A 19,230-nucleotide genomic window follows, 5' to 3' on the forward strand; every position below is an offset into this window, starting at 1 on the left:
GATTGATTGGCAGTGGAGTTTTTACAGTGTCGAGTTGCCAGCCCGGCGTCAACCTTCACAGAAGGCACAGTTGCTTGGATCATAAGTACTCAATTTAGTTGCTTGAGCTTGATTTCTCAGTTGTTTTATTGGATGTTTTTTTTTATTGCTTCACACACACATACACACACAGACATACAATGCTGTTGCTCACTTGTGTCTATTTAATCACTGATATGGTCTCTCAGCCTCCTATAGAAACAAAACAGCTTTACACTGTGTTTTTTCTGACATGCATTGACATTGGAGTGAGAATAAGCTGTGGGTGGAAGGCTTGCCCCTTCTAAAAAAACGCTTAAAAATCTAGCATCTGCTTTTCTTGCTAATGAGTTGGAGTCTACCACCTGTTCTTTACACAGGGCAGTTAGGGGAGGTGCTAGGTGAGAGAAAGCTCTGTCCTGGCAATCAAGTGAGGATACATACAGATGTGTAGCCACACAGGGCCCCTTTCAATTAAATGAGTTAAGGGTTCATGTAGCTGGCCTATGTACATGCTGGCCAAGCAGTGACTAGTATTATTTTGTATTTCTGTACTATATCACAGCTTTGTTTAACCTGAATATCCTGACACAGAGCAAGACAAGAAATATAAAACTGTGCATCAGACATCAGGATGCCATAAGAGAAGGCTGTCAGGCTATCCTGTGCCTCAGAAATAATTTGCTTGTTTGTATTAGAGCAAAACAATGACTGCTCAAGACTGCAGTGCAATGTTTTAGGGAGTTTCTCCAATCTTGTGCAATTGTAGTGTTGGGAGCATGTGTATATGTGTGTGTGTGTGTGTGTGTGTGTGTGTGTGTGTGTGTGTGTGTGTGTGTGTGTATATATATATATATATATATATATATATATATGGATTTGGTCGTAGAGCCAAATGTCGAACACATGTTCGAAAGAGAACGGTAGTTACGCATAATTGCGAATGCAATTATGTCGAAACGGCAAACATCCCCCCTTTTTGACCCATGGTAGCACTTGTTTAGGTGGTAGAGCAGTCGGATGTGTCAAATTCCGAATTTTGTATAACATTCCAACCGTTCAACACCTAAATCTTCGACATATAAGTTCGAAGAAAACCCTGTTCGACATTTGGTTGTACGACCAATTCCATGTATATATATACACACACACACACACACACACATATACATGTATATATATATATATATATATATATATATATATATATATATATATATATATATATATATATATATAAATATATAAAATGTTTTGGAGTTGAGGGTTTTCATCCCAAAACAATTGCTGGTTTGATATGTGCTATTGGAGCACATATTTTGTTTAAATTTCAAGCAGTGATCGTTAAAGTTACTTTTAGGTGATCACCTCTTGATCTTACATAATGGAAGCATATAAGAGATAATGACTTAGACTGATAGAGTAAGAGAGGAGTAGAAAGTGAAATGGATGTCATTTGTCCTAGGAATGTTTTCTTTCACATAATTCTAGGTGTAAAAATATATATATAATGTATGTGTATGCAAACACATACATATGTTTGTATGGATAAGGGGAATTGCAACATGATGTAACAGACATAATTAGAGGCATATAAAGGAAGCTTGAACTGCGTTTTTCCTTAAAGATGTATGTTAAAGGGCTAATTTTACAACTGACACCCTTACAAGGAAAGATTGAGACATTTTATGAAGTAGTGCTTATTAACAGTCATTTCAAATATTTTCAGTTTCAACAAATAAAAACTATGTGCCCAAGAGAAATGTATCTTTTAAATCTGCACACAGTTTCTAAATGTACTTTGTGTCATTCCAGAATGCAGAAGCTGAAAGTACTCCTTTTAGGGTGAAAAGATGCCTGATTTTCCACTGATTGCTGTACATTTTTCGTACTGCTGCATTTTAGTTGACATTTCAGGGACAGAAGCTGTCCACACTTACATGCTTTTGTAGACACTTGATATTACTGTAGAACAGGCACGTACCTGGACGCTGTAAAAATGCCATAGATGAGGGGGCTCTTCTTCTCCTTCCCGTTCAACACAAAGATGTCCTCTGAAAACCAAAGAAAAGCAGTGTCACTACAAAGGTGAGCACACATTCACTTTGTCTTCCCTGTCAAGCAGGAAATATATGCTGTGACTCTTCTATTAGGTCAAAGGGCACCAAGTTCAAAAAGTTTCATTTCCTTTTAGAGCAACATGAGACAGTGGGTCAGTGAATAATTAACAGAACCTCTTTCTCCTGTCTTTCTGGTGGCAAATATTTATCTTGTATTCAGTTAATACAAGTACAAGCTCAAGTTTAAAACATTCCACTTATTTCAAAAAGGATGCCCTGTTCATACCATGACAGCCACTGAAATTCAGGGTCAAAAGATTTCAGAACTTAAGTCTTTTCTTTCTCAGTGCATAAATGCTATTTAAACTGCTGTGGTCGCATAATTCCTTCCTGGAGTGAAAGCGGTTAAACAAAAACCCTGTAAACCTAGTAGAACATGGCTTAAAGAATATAAACATGTGTGTGTGTGTGTGTGTGTGTGTGTGTGTGTGTGTGTGTGTGTGTGTGTGTGTTTGTGGGGGGGGGGAGATAAAACGATGAGAAGTGCATATAGTGGTAACCAATATTCAGTGACGATTCAAGAAAAGTTTTTTTACATTTTTCATTACTTTTAAATGTCACTTTTTCTTTTTTTGTTTTTGTGCCATTACTGACAAGCAGAATTGAACAGAATTAAATTCATGTTGCAATTTTGACTCTACAACGCACAGTGCAGCCTTAACAGAGGACTGCCAAGTCCTTAACCTTGTAGTACAATATTTGTCATTCAGAGCAATGAAAAATAAAAGCTGTGGTTAATCATAGAGGCCTATGGAATTCCAAGGGTAACTGTCAAGTGGGAGGACTAGAACTATCCTATCTTAGAGGCCAAGATCTGTCTCAAAGTACCTGCTGAATCACTAGCAATATAATATATATATATATATATATATATATATATATATATATATATATATATATATATATATATATATATAAATGTATGAATATAGTCCAGTAGCAGATGACACTATCCATTGCAATTCAGGTAGCAAAGTACCAGCAGCGTTAAGGTTAAGATCAGTGTGTAAGTGTATTCCATCATGTCAAGGAAAGATTTCTAAGATCAGCATAAAATCTGTGATGAAAATCAAGAAGCAAAGAATGCTATTAGTTTAAAAACATGAATAATGTACTTACATTTCCAAAATTTTAGAAAGGGGACACACAGAGGCCAAAAGCTAAAGGCTACCAAGTTCAGCTGAATGACCGGCCTTATGTAAAGGATTACTACTGCTAACATCTCCAGTCTGGGAGCCTGTTAAGCATGCATTGGTCTATCAGAAATGTGCTGGAGGAGGAGAGGAAATAAGCAACCGTGTTTAAAAAGAGAGGTGGCATGAACTGAAACGTCACTGAGCCTTGCTTAAGCTGCAGCATGTGATTTTTGACAGCACTAAGTCAGGCAGTGTAAAAGAGCGGGAGTTAATAGACGTTGTGGTGGAAGTTATAAGCGTTAAGCTAGGAATTATGCTGCTGTCCAAGTGAGTGCTCAACTGTTCAGCTATTCCTGTTGAATTTAAAGGGGAATCTGTTTTGATCTACAAACATGTAATAGGTGTTATAGTCCACAGCAGAACCTTTTGTATTATTTCTGTTACTGCTTTGGTGGGAAAGCAAGTACTTGTATTACTCTATACTGTGATGGTCTTAGTCTGCAAATAGGTTAACACAGACAGAAATTCTGTTTTTTTTTATTTTATTTTAATTTTTGCAGAAATTATACAGTTTGAATCTGTGAAGATTTAAAACTGACTTTCTGGGGTCATCACAGGAAGGAATCTGGATTTAACTCAGCTCTGTCTTACTGGGCTTAAGTTATTGTGGACTGAGAGACAAAGCTGAACTACTCCACTGCAGAATCCATAGAGCGAGGTGTCCAGCCCAGATCCCTCAGTATGAAGTTGAATGCATTAGTGTCAAATTATATGCTCTCTGGATTTTGATCTGACTGCAAATAGCAGGTGAGGGAAGCTTAATGCTAAGTCAGGTGCTCTTGCCAGATGCAGATACAATGTGGATTAAGACAAGTATGTGGCTTTTTTGTTTCAGGTTTTACCTATTTTAGTAGGTAGCATAAGCTGCGGAGTGTGAAATGGATCAGAGGAAATTTTTAAACCATTCTAGCTAGCTTCCAGAAAGTCCTTAGGAGAACTGGGTAGAATATGAAGACAAGGTGGAACAATCTTCTTTGAAGTACTTGTACATAATGATAGGGAGAACAGACTGTTCCAGCAATGACAGATGAAAGTTTGGGCTTTCATAGCAGTTTCACTGTAGTGTTACAGGATACTGAGTTTAATATATGCAGAACTGTGAGATGCTTTGATTTACACTCAAAAGGAGTTCCTTTCTATGGTATGCATATAATTAGAGTACCGAGAGGGCGGTGTGGTGTGAGACAATGTTATTTGGATCATAGGATCATAGAAAGTTACTAGGCTAATGGACCTAGGGCACTTAAAGCCTAGTCAAGTTCTACCCTTATTTCCACGATCAGCACCTAATGTCCATGTCCAACAGGGACACAGGTAGAACCCCTGGAGTGAATTGACTGTTACCCATTCAATTGTCCAGACTGTGTTTAAAGAGGGCCAATGAGGTGCTCTGTTTGACATGAAGTGAGAGTCTGTTCCAAAGGTATGGTAACCTCTGGGAGACAAATCTGTCCATCCAGCAGGTTGTATTAATGTCACATAACAGGTTAAGGTCTCTATAGCAAGTAATCTGTGTACCATTTCACTTGCACATATTTGTCTTTTGTTAACCGGGTTGGTCCACTGGGCTGGGGGCCAGTTTTCAGTGGAGACCTGAGGAGAAAAGCTCCGATATAACGAACAAAGTTACAAACAATGTATAGCAATAATACAATAATTAAAATCAAATAAAAATGCAATACAAATATCTACAGAGTTATCCAATGCTTGCATATGTGATATAGCAGTTGTAATGCTGAAAGAAGAAGAATAGCTAGGTGGTGGGTGACAGGTGCAAGATGGAGAGTTGGCCAGGTAACTTAGTTCTCTTTTAAAAATGTTGGGAGAGTGGATAAAGAGTAGATGGCTAGGGGGCTTGTTCCAAGTTTGAGACATAGAGCATTTGTAAAGTAATTTGCCTATGGTTTTATTGGGTCTGTAGGTGTCCAGCAGGTTTTGGTCAGTACTTTGGAGGGGTCGAGAGGGTTTATAAGGGGATAAGAGGTTAGCTAGGGCAGGGCAATTTGCAGGTTTATACAGTATGGAATGTGTAGTTTGAGGCTGAGATATGCAGCATTTCCAATAAAGCAGGGTCAGGGATTGCCTTATATGCAAGGCAGAGACTGTCTCTGAGTAGTCTGCATGAAACAGAATAAAGTGACAGTGATTTCAGACAAGCCTCATAGGACAGATGCTGAATACCTTGAATTTTCCTTGTGAGGAACCTTTGTGGTCTCTCCAATTGCTGCAGGTGCTTGGAAAGGCACATACCAAAGGGGGTGATGTACTCAATTACTGGCCTGATGAGGGAAGAGTACAGGGAGGTTATAACATCTTTTCTTCTGGAGGCAATGCGGTTACTTATGAGATGAGCAATATAGAATGCCCTTCTTACCACTGTGGAGACATGGTGATCAAAGGTAAGATTGCTGTCAACCTGCGTACCCAGGTCTCTCACCACTGAGTGTGTACTTATGGTGTTGCTATTGATGTGGTAGTTTCTTGTACTTTGCAATAAAATGGAGAATTCAGCAACAACACAAACAAAATCAAACAGCAAAGGATAAAATCCTCACAGCAGCCTTTATTTACCAAAATAAGCAGCTCCTTACTCAGTAAGCGCTTTGCTTGTACTTTGGAGAAATAGATTCCAAACAGTACCCTGTGGAACACAACTGGCTACAGGTCTGCTGTTGGAGGTAGATTCCCCTGTTTTGACTATATGTGTTCTATCAGTGAGCCAGTTAGAAACTCATCTAATGATATAAGGGTTGATACCTAGCTGGGTGAGTTTGTCAATGATGCCTGAGTGGGGGATAGTGTCAAAACCTTTGTCTAAGTCTAGGTACACTGTATGCACAGACTTCCCCTTGTCCAGGGCTTTGGTGACTGTCTTAAAGAAGTCCACCAGGTTTAACAGGCATGATCTCCCTTTAACAAACCCAAACTGAGTAGGGTCAAGTGTTTGGAGATTACCTACATCTTTGTTGATAAGGTCCATGATGATTCGCTCCACAGCTTTGCAGATAGAGCCAGTCAGTCTAATAGGTCTATAGTTACTGGGCTCAGTGGAAGCACCACCTTTGTGCAAGGGAGTAATGGTGGCCATTTTCCATTCAGCTGGGATGAAGCCGGTGCTTAGACTATGAATGAAAAGATTACCCAATGGTGTTGCTAGTTCTTGTTGGAGCCCCTGTACTATGCAGCCTGGGATGTTATCAGGTCTCATAGATGCTGTGTTTTTGGTCTTAGAGAGGGTGTTTATGACCTGCTCTTTAGAGATACAAGGTAGGGGATAGGTGGTAGGGATGTCATATGTGTGTCAGGTACAGGGGGAGTGAAGTTTTCACAGAACCTGTCGGCCAACAGGTTAGCTACATCCACAGGCTCAGTATATGTGGTATCAATAACTACCAATTTGGCACAAATCTCAGCCTTTCCTTTTAGGTTACAGATGTAATTAAAGAATGCCTTATGGTTGTCCTTAGTTGAGAAAACTAATTTGGATTAATGGTTTGCTTTGGAAGACTTCACAAGAAGTCTTACTTGCTTACTTATGCTGAGGAGGGAGTGTTTCTAATTTAGGCCTCACTCCCTCTTACTCTTAGACAGCAATTTCTTCCTCTTATTGTAAAGCCTGTTAATAACAGTTGTCCAGCAGGCAGGTTTACTCTTCCTTGAGGAGTTTGTTTTGGTCCTGTCAGGTATGGATGAGTCAATGCAGTTATACAGGTGTATGTATAAAGCACTGGTGTAGAACTCTGCATAGGTGTGACAGCTACTTTGAATGAGACTGATTTGAGGTCAGACCTCAAAGTGGGAGTGCTACAGTGGTCCGCATATTGTGGTAAGCACCAGATCCAGGATGTTGGCACACCTTATGAGGGTGTCAAGCAGCTGGTCCAGGGCACCAGAGTTAACAAAGTCGAGGAACCTTTGGGCAAGTGAGTTTGAGCACAGGTGATTTACCCAGTCAATGGATGGGTAGTTAAAGTCACCCAAAACCATGGTGTTCGGATGCATCTTGACAGACTCAAATAGTTAAAGTCACCCAAAACCATGGTGTTCAGGTGTATCTTGACAGACTCAAATAGATCCAAATAGGCAGAGTTGGTGTCCTGATTCACAGAGCAGGTCCTGTAGCTGGCAATGACTTGAATAGGTGTCCTACCAATAGTTAATTGCACCTGAAGTATCTCCAGGGAATCATACTGTTTAACCAATCTGGAGGTGTATTTATCTTTAATGAATATTAATATACCCCTTCCTTTAGTTTTCATGGCTTCAGTTTGTGGTCTGAGTGTGTGGAAGGAGGTGTAAACTGGTATGGCTGGGGTGCTCTCCACAGCCTTGAACCAGGTCTCCGTGATGGCACAAATGTCTGCATCTTCCAAGGTGAGGACTGCTTCCAGTGAATGCAGTTTCATGTTAAGACTCCTAGCATTTAGCATAACCTTGACGTTTTTAAATGGAGTTTTTACATCTGGAATTTTTTCCTTGAGACACTGCCTAAAAAAGACACTATGAGGGTGGCAAGAGCCTTAGCCAGGAGCCAACATCCCAGGGGAGACAGATGAAGACCAACTCTGGCAAAGCATTGAGGTTTGTGGATCATGTCATCCCAGGCTGACAGACAGTGGAGCCCCTTAGAATGACACCAGAAACTAAGCCAATTATTGAAGCCAATCATTTTCTGTTTGTGTTGAGGCATTACCCTAGATGAAGGTAAAATGCTGCTTAAGGCTAGGCTAGGAATGTACCTGCCTGAGACACATAATCTGAGAGATCAGTCATGACTCTCTTCATATAGTCCAGAGAGGTACATCTCAAGTTGTTCACACCACCATGGACTACGAGTACGACGGAGTCAAAACAGTACCTGTTGTTGAGAGAGTTGAGTGCGTGCATGATATGGTGGATTCTAGCACCTGACAGACAGCTAAATACAAGCTAGCCATAACAGGGTTACATACAGAAATAGTTGGAGTTCTGCTTACTTAGATGACTGCATGACTGATGTGTATATGACAGTGGTTGATACAGAACAAGTAAGGGGCATACAGTGCATACATTTTGCATCTATACTAGCACTAATAAAGCAAGGTAGGGTTACATTTAGGTGTGTTTAGAGTTTAGTAGGATTGTTTAGTAATATAATTTGCCTCTGGGGTTAGATGAACTGTGTTTCTCATAGATATGTTTGTCTCCACATCTAAGTGTCTCTGCTGCCTATGTAACTGTCTGAAAAGGAGAATGACACATCTATAGCCCTGTAGCTTATATTCATTGAGAACATTAGATCCGTGGTCTCAGTCCTAGGAGATGACCTTCAACAGTTTGCTTAACCTTTTAAGTATATAAACAATGCATGATGCGAAAACAAAAAAAATATGATACTCCTGGAGGCCTATCACATCTTTGCCACTGGTCATATCTACCAACTTCTTTGCTTAAGAATTCTGAAGAAAGCCATAAATAATGTGGATGTAAAGGCCCAAAATTAGGGACAATTTTTAAATATTACTCTAATTCGCTTAAGTTAATATAACAGATTTAGCATCAGCATGCGTTTTATAAACAATAAGATGTATGAAACTGTGTGGCATTACTGACTGAGATTCTCAGCGATTTACCAAACAGCTCAAACATTTTACAAAGGAAAGAGCAAAAACAAGCAAAATCAGGACTCTTGAGAGGTATGCCTTCATGCCAGCAGGGATACCCACTACTTGCAAACACGCCACAACAGAGGCTCCCTTGATGACTGCAAGAAGAACAGGGGGACCTTCTGTGTAGTTCAGATGAGGAGACATTTCTGCAGAATCTAGACGAGGGGGGGGGCCAATAAAAATCCTTCTCTGCATTGTGGAATGCAAACAGTGCAGCACAAACACTGACTATTAAAACAATGGCAGTTTGTCATTTATACTATCAATCAAAAGCGCAAGGCTCAATACTGCAAGTCTTGATATGTCAGAACTTAAAATATGAATACAGCAAACAGCAAATCATTTTAAAGACTGCTGTTAAAGCATTTTTACAAGGGGCGGGCACTTTGATCTCTCTACTCCCTAAAATGGGTGCACTCCCCAAACTCCTGCTTCCTTATACATAGTAAACACAGTCATTGACTGCTGTATGTACCTCAGAACAAACAGAATCCTGTGAGATAGCCTGTCTTAAACTTATATGTATTCCCCACAAATCATCAGTTCTGAGGATTCCAATTATGGTATTTGGAATTTCAATATACACCCATTTATGTAGGAATGCCAGCTTGTCCTAGCAGTGAAACCTTGTTCAGTGCTCCCACTGTTCCAGATTATTCCAAACTGCAGAGAAGGAGAGGAACTGCTTAGTGCACAGCAGTGTCGTAGCTGAAAATCTCGTATCTGCACATGCAGCTAACTCTGTGAATGAATAAAAGAATTAGAGCCATGCAGTTCAGTCTGGCACCCTGAGAAACACACAAATTTAAGTGTCACATCACAGATGCTTAATGACAGCTTGCAAACTGTCAAGCTAATTTTTTTAAAGAGTGCAACAAGCTATTATGCAACAACCTAAGAACTCATTGAAAGAAAGAACATCTTGTAAAAAGGCAACCTGTTTTTCACCCTCTACACATTGTCACCCAAGGAAGCAGCTACCCAATCTCCTGCATCAGATAGATCTGCAGCAGTTGATTTTACATCCTAGCAGAAGATCGTATTCTCACTGTGTTACATTACTGTGAATCTAAGCACATGTTTTTCTTTGCAGGGAGAAGTCTGTGCATCCCTAGATGAGAGGATCTGCCTCCACACCCTTAATTTCTACACTACATCTGAGATCACATCATCTAGGAGGAAAGAATATTTACTTCCTGTTCTTTCTACAAACCATTAAATCTACTACTATAGCATAAAATAATCCATCTATAGAATTTCTGGTTTGTCTTTTTTACTTTCTACTTGCAGAGGTGTTTCCTATTTACTTTCTACTTGCAAAGATGTTTCTTAGCTTTTTTCCTTACATAGATATCTGAGGTCTTGGAGTTGTCGATGAAAAACAGTAGACACTTGGGAGTCAGAAAACTGCAGTAGGATATTGTTGCAGTCTCTTTATCATTTGTAAAGTCTCCTTCTGCAAGGAGTGAAATTGCTCTAAATATGCCTGACTTTCCCTGTGAGGACTTAGTTTCTAATCCTTTCTTGACTCCCAAATTAATTAAGGTACGCTACAGATAGAAGCAAATCAAACAAAACAAAACTCATATACTAAGCTGATTTCTGGTTTGACAACTCCCTACTTTCAAGTCCTACTGTTCTCACAAGTCTTTCTGAGATACAAGTTAACTGTGTTTTGGATATGTTTTTTACAAGCAAAATGAATGCCATAAGACAGTTGTGTTGTGGGTGCACGGGTGAATGTGAGAGACCACTACACCTAGCTCAGAGCCAAAGAACCAGTATGCAACCAGTAGTATGAGGAGGAGCAGGGAGCCTCTACAGGTTGAACAGAAGGGTCTGTTTCAGCAGCAACACTCAAAATGGGACGCAAGCAAAAAATATACATTTGAGAAGAAGGTAAGCTAGCCAACACAGCAATGAATCGTGAAAGCATAGAACATGTATCTGAACAATACAAAAATCCATCTGTTCACAAAGGCACAACATCTGGTTCCAGCTGTTTATATCTCTTTTCATGTTCTCAGTTTCTTACTACAGAGTGGGAGGAGACCATCTTAGTGTGTTGAAGTACTGTAGCCGATAAGACCACCACGCAATTGCTATTAACTACTACATTTCACTATTTGAGCCTCGGTGTTCCAATTTTTCCTGCACAATCAAATCAAAGAGCAGGAAAATAAAACTTTCTTTTGGCTTTACCCAGTTATGGGTCACCAAAGTGGAGCTCCGGTCTGCTAATTATTGGCAGAGGATGTTTACGGTGCCGAGTTGCCAGCCCGATGCCCAACCTTCAAAGAAGGCACACCCATTCACACATGTACCTACCTGCATTTCTTTAAATGTCATTCGACTGTAGGGAGGACATGCGGACTCCACACAGAAGGGGCTCCAGCTGAGAATCTAACATGAGAACCTCTTGCTGTGAGGCAACGTTAACCGCTGCACCACTGCAGCACTATTCAAAGAGCAGGAAAATAAGAAACCTAAAAATACAAGACAATACATTTTCCTATTTACCATTTCTCACTTCACAGGACACTAAGGGGTGAGGGCAACTGAATAGTCAGTGAAGAGTCACACATTCTATTCATTTGCACATGTACTCTCTGCATATCCTAGTTAGGTTTTCACAAAATGGAATGCTGAATTTTATGAGCTTGTGATTTGACATGACCATCTAATAATTTTCTGTAGTTCAAAAGTCATCTAAACTTTATCAGCCTCCAAAAGTAGTGTACAAGTGTAGAAAATATGCAGGTATTGATTAACTGATCAATGTTTAGGTGTCCGGTTGTAGGAATAATGCAGTCAGAATGCAAGTCACTTCACCAAACAGTACTTTCAGGTTGCTGCTAAAATGAAACTCTTGGGTCTGATGGGCTTATCTGGTTAACAAACAAGTAACCAGACAAATAAACAAAAATTACAAAAATAATTGTTCATTTGTATCACTGAATGGCCTTTGTGGCTGTGTACTTTGCCTGACTGGTACAAGGGTAGTGTGACAGTGTTGAGATCTGCAGTGGGAGTGACAGATGCGTTTAAGGTGGAGGTGGGATTACATCAAGGATCAGCTCTGAGCCCTTTCTTATTTGCACTGGTGATAGACAGGTTGACAGACAAGATCAGACGGGAGTCCCTGTGGACTACGATGTTTGCAGATGACATTGTGATATGTAGTGAGAGTAGGGAACAGGTTGAGGAGACCCTGGAGAGGTGGAGATATGCTCTAGAGAGGAGAGGAATGAAGGTCAGCCTGACTAAGATGGAATATATGTGTGTGAATGAAAGGGAGGATAGAGGAATGGTGAGGATGCAGGGGAGTAGAGTTGGCGAAGGTGGATGAGTTTTAATACTTGGGATCAACAGTTCAGAGTAATGGCGAGTGGGGAAGAGAGGTGAAGAAGAGAGTACAGGCAGGATGGAGTGGCTGGAGAAGAGTGTCAGGAGTGATTTGTGACAGACAAGTACCAGTAAGAGTGAAAGGGAAGGTCTACAAGAGGGTAGTGAGACCAGCTATGTTACATGGGTTGAAGACAGTGGCATTGACAAAAAGGCAGGAGTCAGAGCTGGATGTGGCAGAGTTAAAGATGTTAAGAATTGCAATGGGTGTGACAAAGATGGACAGGATTAGGAATCAGTATATTAGAAGGTCAGCCCAGGTTGGACAGTTTGGAGACAAAGCCAGAGAGGCAAGATTAAGTTGGTTTGGACATGTGCTGAGGAGGGATGCTGGGTATATTGGGAAAAGGATGCTAAGGATGAAGCTGCCAGCTAAGTGGAAAAGAGGAAGGCCTAAGATAAGGTTTATGGATGTGGTGAGAGAGGACATGCAGGTGGTTGGTGTGACAGAGCAAGATGCAGAGGACAGGAAGAAATGGAAACAGGTGATCCACTGTGGCGACCCCTAACCGGGAAAAGCCAAAAGAAGAAGAAGAAGAAGAAGACTTTGCCTGACTGGAAGGAGTGGAAGACAAAAATGTAAGAATCAGATGCCTATAAAGTACATGAGCTAAAACAATAACCAAGCCTATCACTGTAAAATATGTTACCCTACAGTGCAAAGTGGTCAAGGATGCTGAAACTTTGATCATGTTTCTTTTTGGAAATTACTGCCAGTGGGGTTTCTATTTGCAGGTTAGCAGTAATTTATACATGGAGGTTTTTCACTGCGGTTGTGTGATCATGGAGTTAGTACATAATAATTATGGGTATGTTGGGGGTGAAATTCCCCCATAGTTCATTGGTTCATAGGTAGATACTAGGCTATCTGCCCTAGGGCATTTAGAAGCCTAGCCCAAGTGTATTTGGCTTTCGCCTCCCCTATTAGATTAGCCTACTGTGCCTCTGTATAGTAGGTCACAGAAGGTAGCCCTTTAAGATTAGTTTACCATGCCTCTGTCGAGCAGGGACACAGAAGAGATCCCAGGGGTGAATTTGTGATTTCCCATCCACACATCCAGATTTCACTTGAAGAGGGTCAGCGAGGGGCTATGTCTAACATGAATTGGTATTTTATTCCAGAGTGAGGGGAGCCTCTGGGAAATGAATCTGTCCCTCCAGCATGTCCTATTTATTTTTGTGCTGAGGTTTAAGTCCCTGGAGTGTGTAGCTCTAAGGGATTTGGATTTTTTGAGGTGGAGCATGTCCATTAATTCTGGGTTAGACATGGCTTTGTACGTCAGGCATAGATCGCCTCTGAGTAGGCGGTAAGCAACTGAGTAGAGCTGAAGTTTCTTTAGTCTAGCTGCATAGGACATCTATTTGTAGCCCATGATCCTCTTGGTGAGGTACTTTTGGGGTCTCTCCTGTTGCTGCAGGTGTTGGGTAAGGTACATCCCAAAAGGGGCATTGTATTCAATTATGGGTCTGATGAGTGACGAGTAGAGGGGCACAATGACCTCTCTTGATCTAGATGCAAACCCTTTCATGATAAGGTGGGCTATATAGAAAGTCTTTCTAACCACTTTGGCAACATGATTATCAAAGGAGAGATTACTATCTACGTTGGTCCCCAAATCTCTAATTACTTCTTCCATACTTAATGGATTACCACCTATGTGGTAATTTGTGGGCACTTTGTTTTTCCCAAAGGGGATGACTATGCACTTTTTAGCATTTAGCTTGAGGCCGTGGTTCTGGCACCAAGCATCCGTCTCCGTGAGACCCTTTTGGAGGATGCTTGTGTCAGCTGCTTTTGGGGTGCAGGAGCTAGCCCCCTGCAAAAATGTTGTTCTATCAGGCAGACGCTTCTACCAGTTAGTTTCAGCTGGTTGAAGCTTCAGTGAATTTAGATTCAGTCAATGTATGTATATGTACTATGCTGATGTTTTAACAGTTTCATTCTCAAGGCAGCTTCACTTTGTTAACACAAAAAGAAACGGATCAAAAATAGCATATCCTGAAAATAGTTTGGTATGACCAACTTATTATAACAAACAAAATTGAATGAGAAGTACAGATATGATCGCAGAAAATAATTACAATAAAAAGTAGCTGAAATTTTCAGCCATTTAACCATGACCTTATGCTGCTCATATCCTTTTAAAGATCTACACGGTTAACGTATAGCATTTGTCATGCACAGAAGTGCAAGCCTTTGTTATGTATGTGTAAGGTGTTCTGTGTATAGAAAGCTGTGTTACCTTGTGTGGATACCATCAGAGCTAAATTTAATGCATGTACTGTTGTATTTTGTAAAGAAATAGGTCACAATCATCTCGCCAAGATTAAACTAAGTTGCAACCATCTGTTCTAAATATCCTGTCATGATGTCATTTATTCTGCCACCACATACAATTGTTTGCATTTATTGCTTGTCTTCTTGTATTAAGCATAAAAATATCTACTAACATCTCATGAGCCTCAGAAGCATACATCTCTACCTCTTAGCTCAAGAAATCTGCACAAAGCCTAAAATAATGGAGGGCAAAGTCTGAAACTTAAATGTCTGTCATTGTTAGAGATTTCAGCCCTCACTTATTTTCCAGAAACCACAAATTTTATGAGGAACTGACCAAAAACATGAGGCAAAAATCTGGGCAGTTGAGAGATATGCTCAGAAGGCTGTTACATCTGACAGTTGAAGTGATGTGGTACCTTACAGAAAAGAAAAATCAATAACTTTAAGCACAGCTGCAACACAGGGGAGATGACCTCAACTCAAGATAACAACCAGGAAGGAGCAAGAACAGAGTAAAGCATAGATCCCACTAGAACAAGTTCCTGAGGTCCAATATTTAACGATGACAAACTATGAATAGGTCAGTGGACTTAGCTTGGGAACATTTTCCAAGCTTTATATATGCATTACGTTCAAGTGCTGGAGACCTGTAGGAGCAAAGCAAGAACAAGGCACTTCACTGAATGCATGGAAAAAGCAGCTGCTGCAATATAAAGATGTGCAGCCATGTGGTAGCGACAACATCACAAATGAACATTTCCTACTTGCAAGGCTTCTATGTTCCAAAGTCAAGCACAGCTGCATTCCTCCACATTTGCCCTACTTACATAATCCATGGTTTGGGGTTTATCATACAGAATGGTCTTTTAAATGTGAAATATAAGATATACTTGAGTCATAAGCTCAAGTAACACAAGTGCCAATTTGGAAATGTAACTAGGGTTGCCACCTTTTCAAATGCCCAAAGTGGGACATTTTTGGTACAGATGTTAGATTTTACAGGGTGAAACATACCCACGGCCAGTACCAAGGACAAAACTTCATTTTTTTGCCTAAATAAAAGCTTATTCTTGTACCATTTTAGTTGTTTATTCTGTTTCTTATAACATTTAGGTGTTTCAGATACAGAATAACTGTTTTATGCAACTATAGGAATAAATATAGGAAATCATTTTGTCCTAAAATTTCAGGACATTTGCCATTTTTTTAATTTTTTTGCAGGACACAACTGCCCAAAGAGGGCCTGCCCCTTGCCCCTCGCAAAGTGGGACAGGTGGTAACCCTAAATGCAACAGCCACACTTTTGTGATCTGAATATGCCATAACATTAAATCAGATTCAGATATCCATCTGCACCTACAAGAAGCCTCCCAAAAATAACATCTCTCAAGCAGTTCCATAACATGCAAAAGAGATGAGAATATCTTACCATTTATCAAGGACAGCCATAGAAAAACAGATGGCATTAATAGAGATGTGTAAATAAAGCAGTTGCATTAGTAAAGTAACTGTATTTGCAACAATATTCAAACAGATATAATGGTAATAACATCGACAGCAAACTAGCCGAATGTATTTACTTATTTAAATGGGTAGGTGAATAGAGCCTTATGGAGCTTTATTAGCCATGATTTGGGCCAAAAGAGCAAAAGAACTTCATATACACATGCAGTTTTTAAAGCAGACACTCAAACACTATGTCTTTGGGAGGTGCAAGGATACCAGAGTACAAAAAATAATAACAACAACAATAATAATAATAATAATAATAATAATAATAAAAATAATAATACCACATGGACATTTAGGGGACATGTCAAGAGCAAATCTTAGACCCAAGGGCTGTAAGGCAGAAACATTAATATCTATACTGGAAAAATTCGCTAACTGCAGAGTTCTTAGTATACGAACCATTGAACTACGTTAAAATAAAACAAGTGCAAAAAAAGCAGATTGTATGCAGTAAAAGTCTATGATTTACTAACCACAAAAACATTATTTTTTACAAATAATTCAGCATTTTAATTCTGCACTGCTCTTTTTGTACTCACTTTATTTTTGCGCAAATCCCTGTGACAACTACTGTGCTGGGAACTTTATAAAGTGGTGATGAAAAGGTTTGTTGGATAGTTGATTCATCACATAAAACAGGACTGGTAGGCAAAGGTGGTGAGGAATGAAAAAACAGGTAGCTCTAGCCACCAGTCATAACTGCCCATTTATAGGGAACACAATCTGGTTGACAGACTGATGGAGGGGGGAGAGTTAGGTCCAGGAGTACTGGATACAGATTGTTAGAAAATCATAGTCTTAGCAATCTAGACTTCTGGTATATCTATACTTTTTTCCAGGAAAAGACTGATCAGGACCAGTACCTTTGTCTAGCATATCAGGCTATAGCATGACTTATTTTGTTCAGTTCAGTATTAGGACCATTATTCATTACAAACCCTTGAAATAAATGGAGCCAAAAACAAGAAGAAAATACCATAATGCACAACTGACCCATTTACAAACCTTTGAAATAAATGGGGCCAAAAAAAGCAGAAGAAAATACCTTCATGCACTATAAATGACCCAGTTCCTAAGGGGCATGTAATGGCAGCATCTTGGAAAATGAATCACACATTTCCCCAGCATCACTCAGTTGCTTTCTTATGAAATGATCATTTCCCATTACATAAAAGCTCCATCACCTGAGTGGTTAATTTTGCTTTACCGGTACATCTATCAACATTTCATGTGCAGCAATCCTCCTGTGTCAAGAGTATTTGTTTCAGTCCCGGACAAAGTGGGGGTGGGGGTTTCTTTCTTTTGTTGGTGTCAGTTTTCCAGACAAAACTGTAGACAAGTTGAAACTAACCTAGCCACTGAGAAACTGAAAAAAAAACAAAGGCCATAAAATTGTTTTGCTTTTACAAGACATTGTTTTCCCCTAGCCACAATGTCCGCCAACATTGCTGATGTATTTTTAGCAAGTCACCAGTCTTCTCTGATAAGACAATGAGGGATGCTGGGCTGTTTTCTCTGAGACTGACATTAAACAAAAGCAGTCTGCCTAAAGATGACTCAAATGTAAATATTCCCGCAAAATGACAGTTGAGAGATTGAATCACTAATTCAAACTACTACAACACTCTATAGGAGGTGGAAACGACTAACTCAAGCTGAGTTTTATCTAGTCACTGATTTAAAAGTTAAACAAATGTCTTATAACAGGAACAACAGACATAAGGGCTTGATTAAAGCAATTTTAATGAAAACGATCCATACTAAATGCTGGTTAATGCAGAAAATAAATATATTTTCCACGAGCTTCAAAAAAAAAAGTAAAATTTTGATAATTTATGAAGCCAACTGCAAGATTTTGAAAGCAGAAACTGGAACAAATTGTACTTTTTTTAAGTGCATATTTCTAGCCCTGATACTTGAGATGCCAAATTACAGGTTATAGTTTTTGTTCTACTCTAGAATACTCCCTTTTCGTCCTTTGTGCTTGAAATGTCGCATTATACCTAGCATTTTTATATAGTCATTGTTGCCACATTTTTAAATTTACTAAACTGAAAAAGTACTCAAGTATTGTACATTTTACCTCTAATTCTTGAAATTACTATGTAAAAGGTTTTTATTACTGTTCATTTACAGCATTTCTTGAGTTAGCCCACAGCATTTTTTCTTTTTAAACTACATCTTTGTCCCTAGTGCCTTGCGCTGAATTGTGTAAGGCATGTACATAAATATTTAATATCCTCATCTTACAAGCTGTTCCCAAGTGGTTGCTCTGTGGCACAAAAACACTGAACATTATTACTGTAGTTGTCTTAATGACTCTGCAGGTACTTTTGCAAACAGATAATAAAATATGCATATATAAACTTGCTATTCAGTACTAATCAGCTATATTAGTAACTCAGCAGATTATAGATGACTTTCTTGGGTTTCTGAATTCAATATCCATATTAGGCACTTGGTTCACATTGGTGAACACTGAGCTTACAGCCAAAATGTAGTGTGTGATACAGACTTGATATGCCCTTTTGAAAAATGTCCATCTGAGATTCCATAAGCTTGTTCCGGTTGTGGCTTTGGTCCATGTTAAGAGTCATAGTGGTTTCTGTCATGAACTCCCTTATCTATACAACGCAAGGTTACCCCTGAAAAAATATGGACTCCACAGGCTTATCAGATTAACAAAAATATAGATAAATGCTGCCTATGTCATATAATGAATTGTACTCCGTCTGGTCATAGTTTTTATCGATAATGAAATTAAATAAACTGTTGAGAGTAATAACAGTTACGTTCAGACACGTACAGACCTGTGCACATACATGCACAAATTCATATGACAGACTCACCCTCATCACTGGGATCATATGCTGTATAACACTCTCTTCTTTGGTTCTGTTAAAAGCATTTTTTCCTTAACTTGCTACTGTCTCTTTATGATACAATAAACCTTTACTACCTTATGCCTTTCCACCCTGCTTTCTGTGCACTGCCCCAGTACAAGAAGTATACCCCTCTAGTACCTAGCAACTTCCCTGAGTTGATTGGTA

General features: G+C 39.5%; 1 protein-coding gene across 1 annotated transcript in view; it reads right to left on the reverse strand.

The window, feature by feature from the left end:
• The window catches only part of LOC122806852 (semaphorin-3A-like), a 1,149,356-nt gene that overhangs the window by 213,860 nt on the left and 916,266 nt on the right, over window positions 1–19,230 (reverse strand). The window contains exon 9 of the mRNA XM_044077612.1: window positions 2,003–2,072. Coding sequence (XP_043933547.1) covers window positions 2,003–2,072 — 70 coding nt within the window. The remainder of the gene's footprint in view (window positions 1–2,002; window positions 2,073–19,230) is intronic.

Source organism: Protopterus annectens, chromosome 7.part0, assembly GCF_019279795.1.
Source record: "Protopterus annectens isolate FY-2018-M chromosome 7.part0, PAN1.0, whole genome shotgun sequence".
In the NCBI taxonomy this organism is placed as follows: domain Eukaryota; kingdom Metazoa; phylum Chordata; order Ceratodontiformes; family Protopteridae; genus Protopterus; species Protopterus annectens.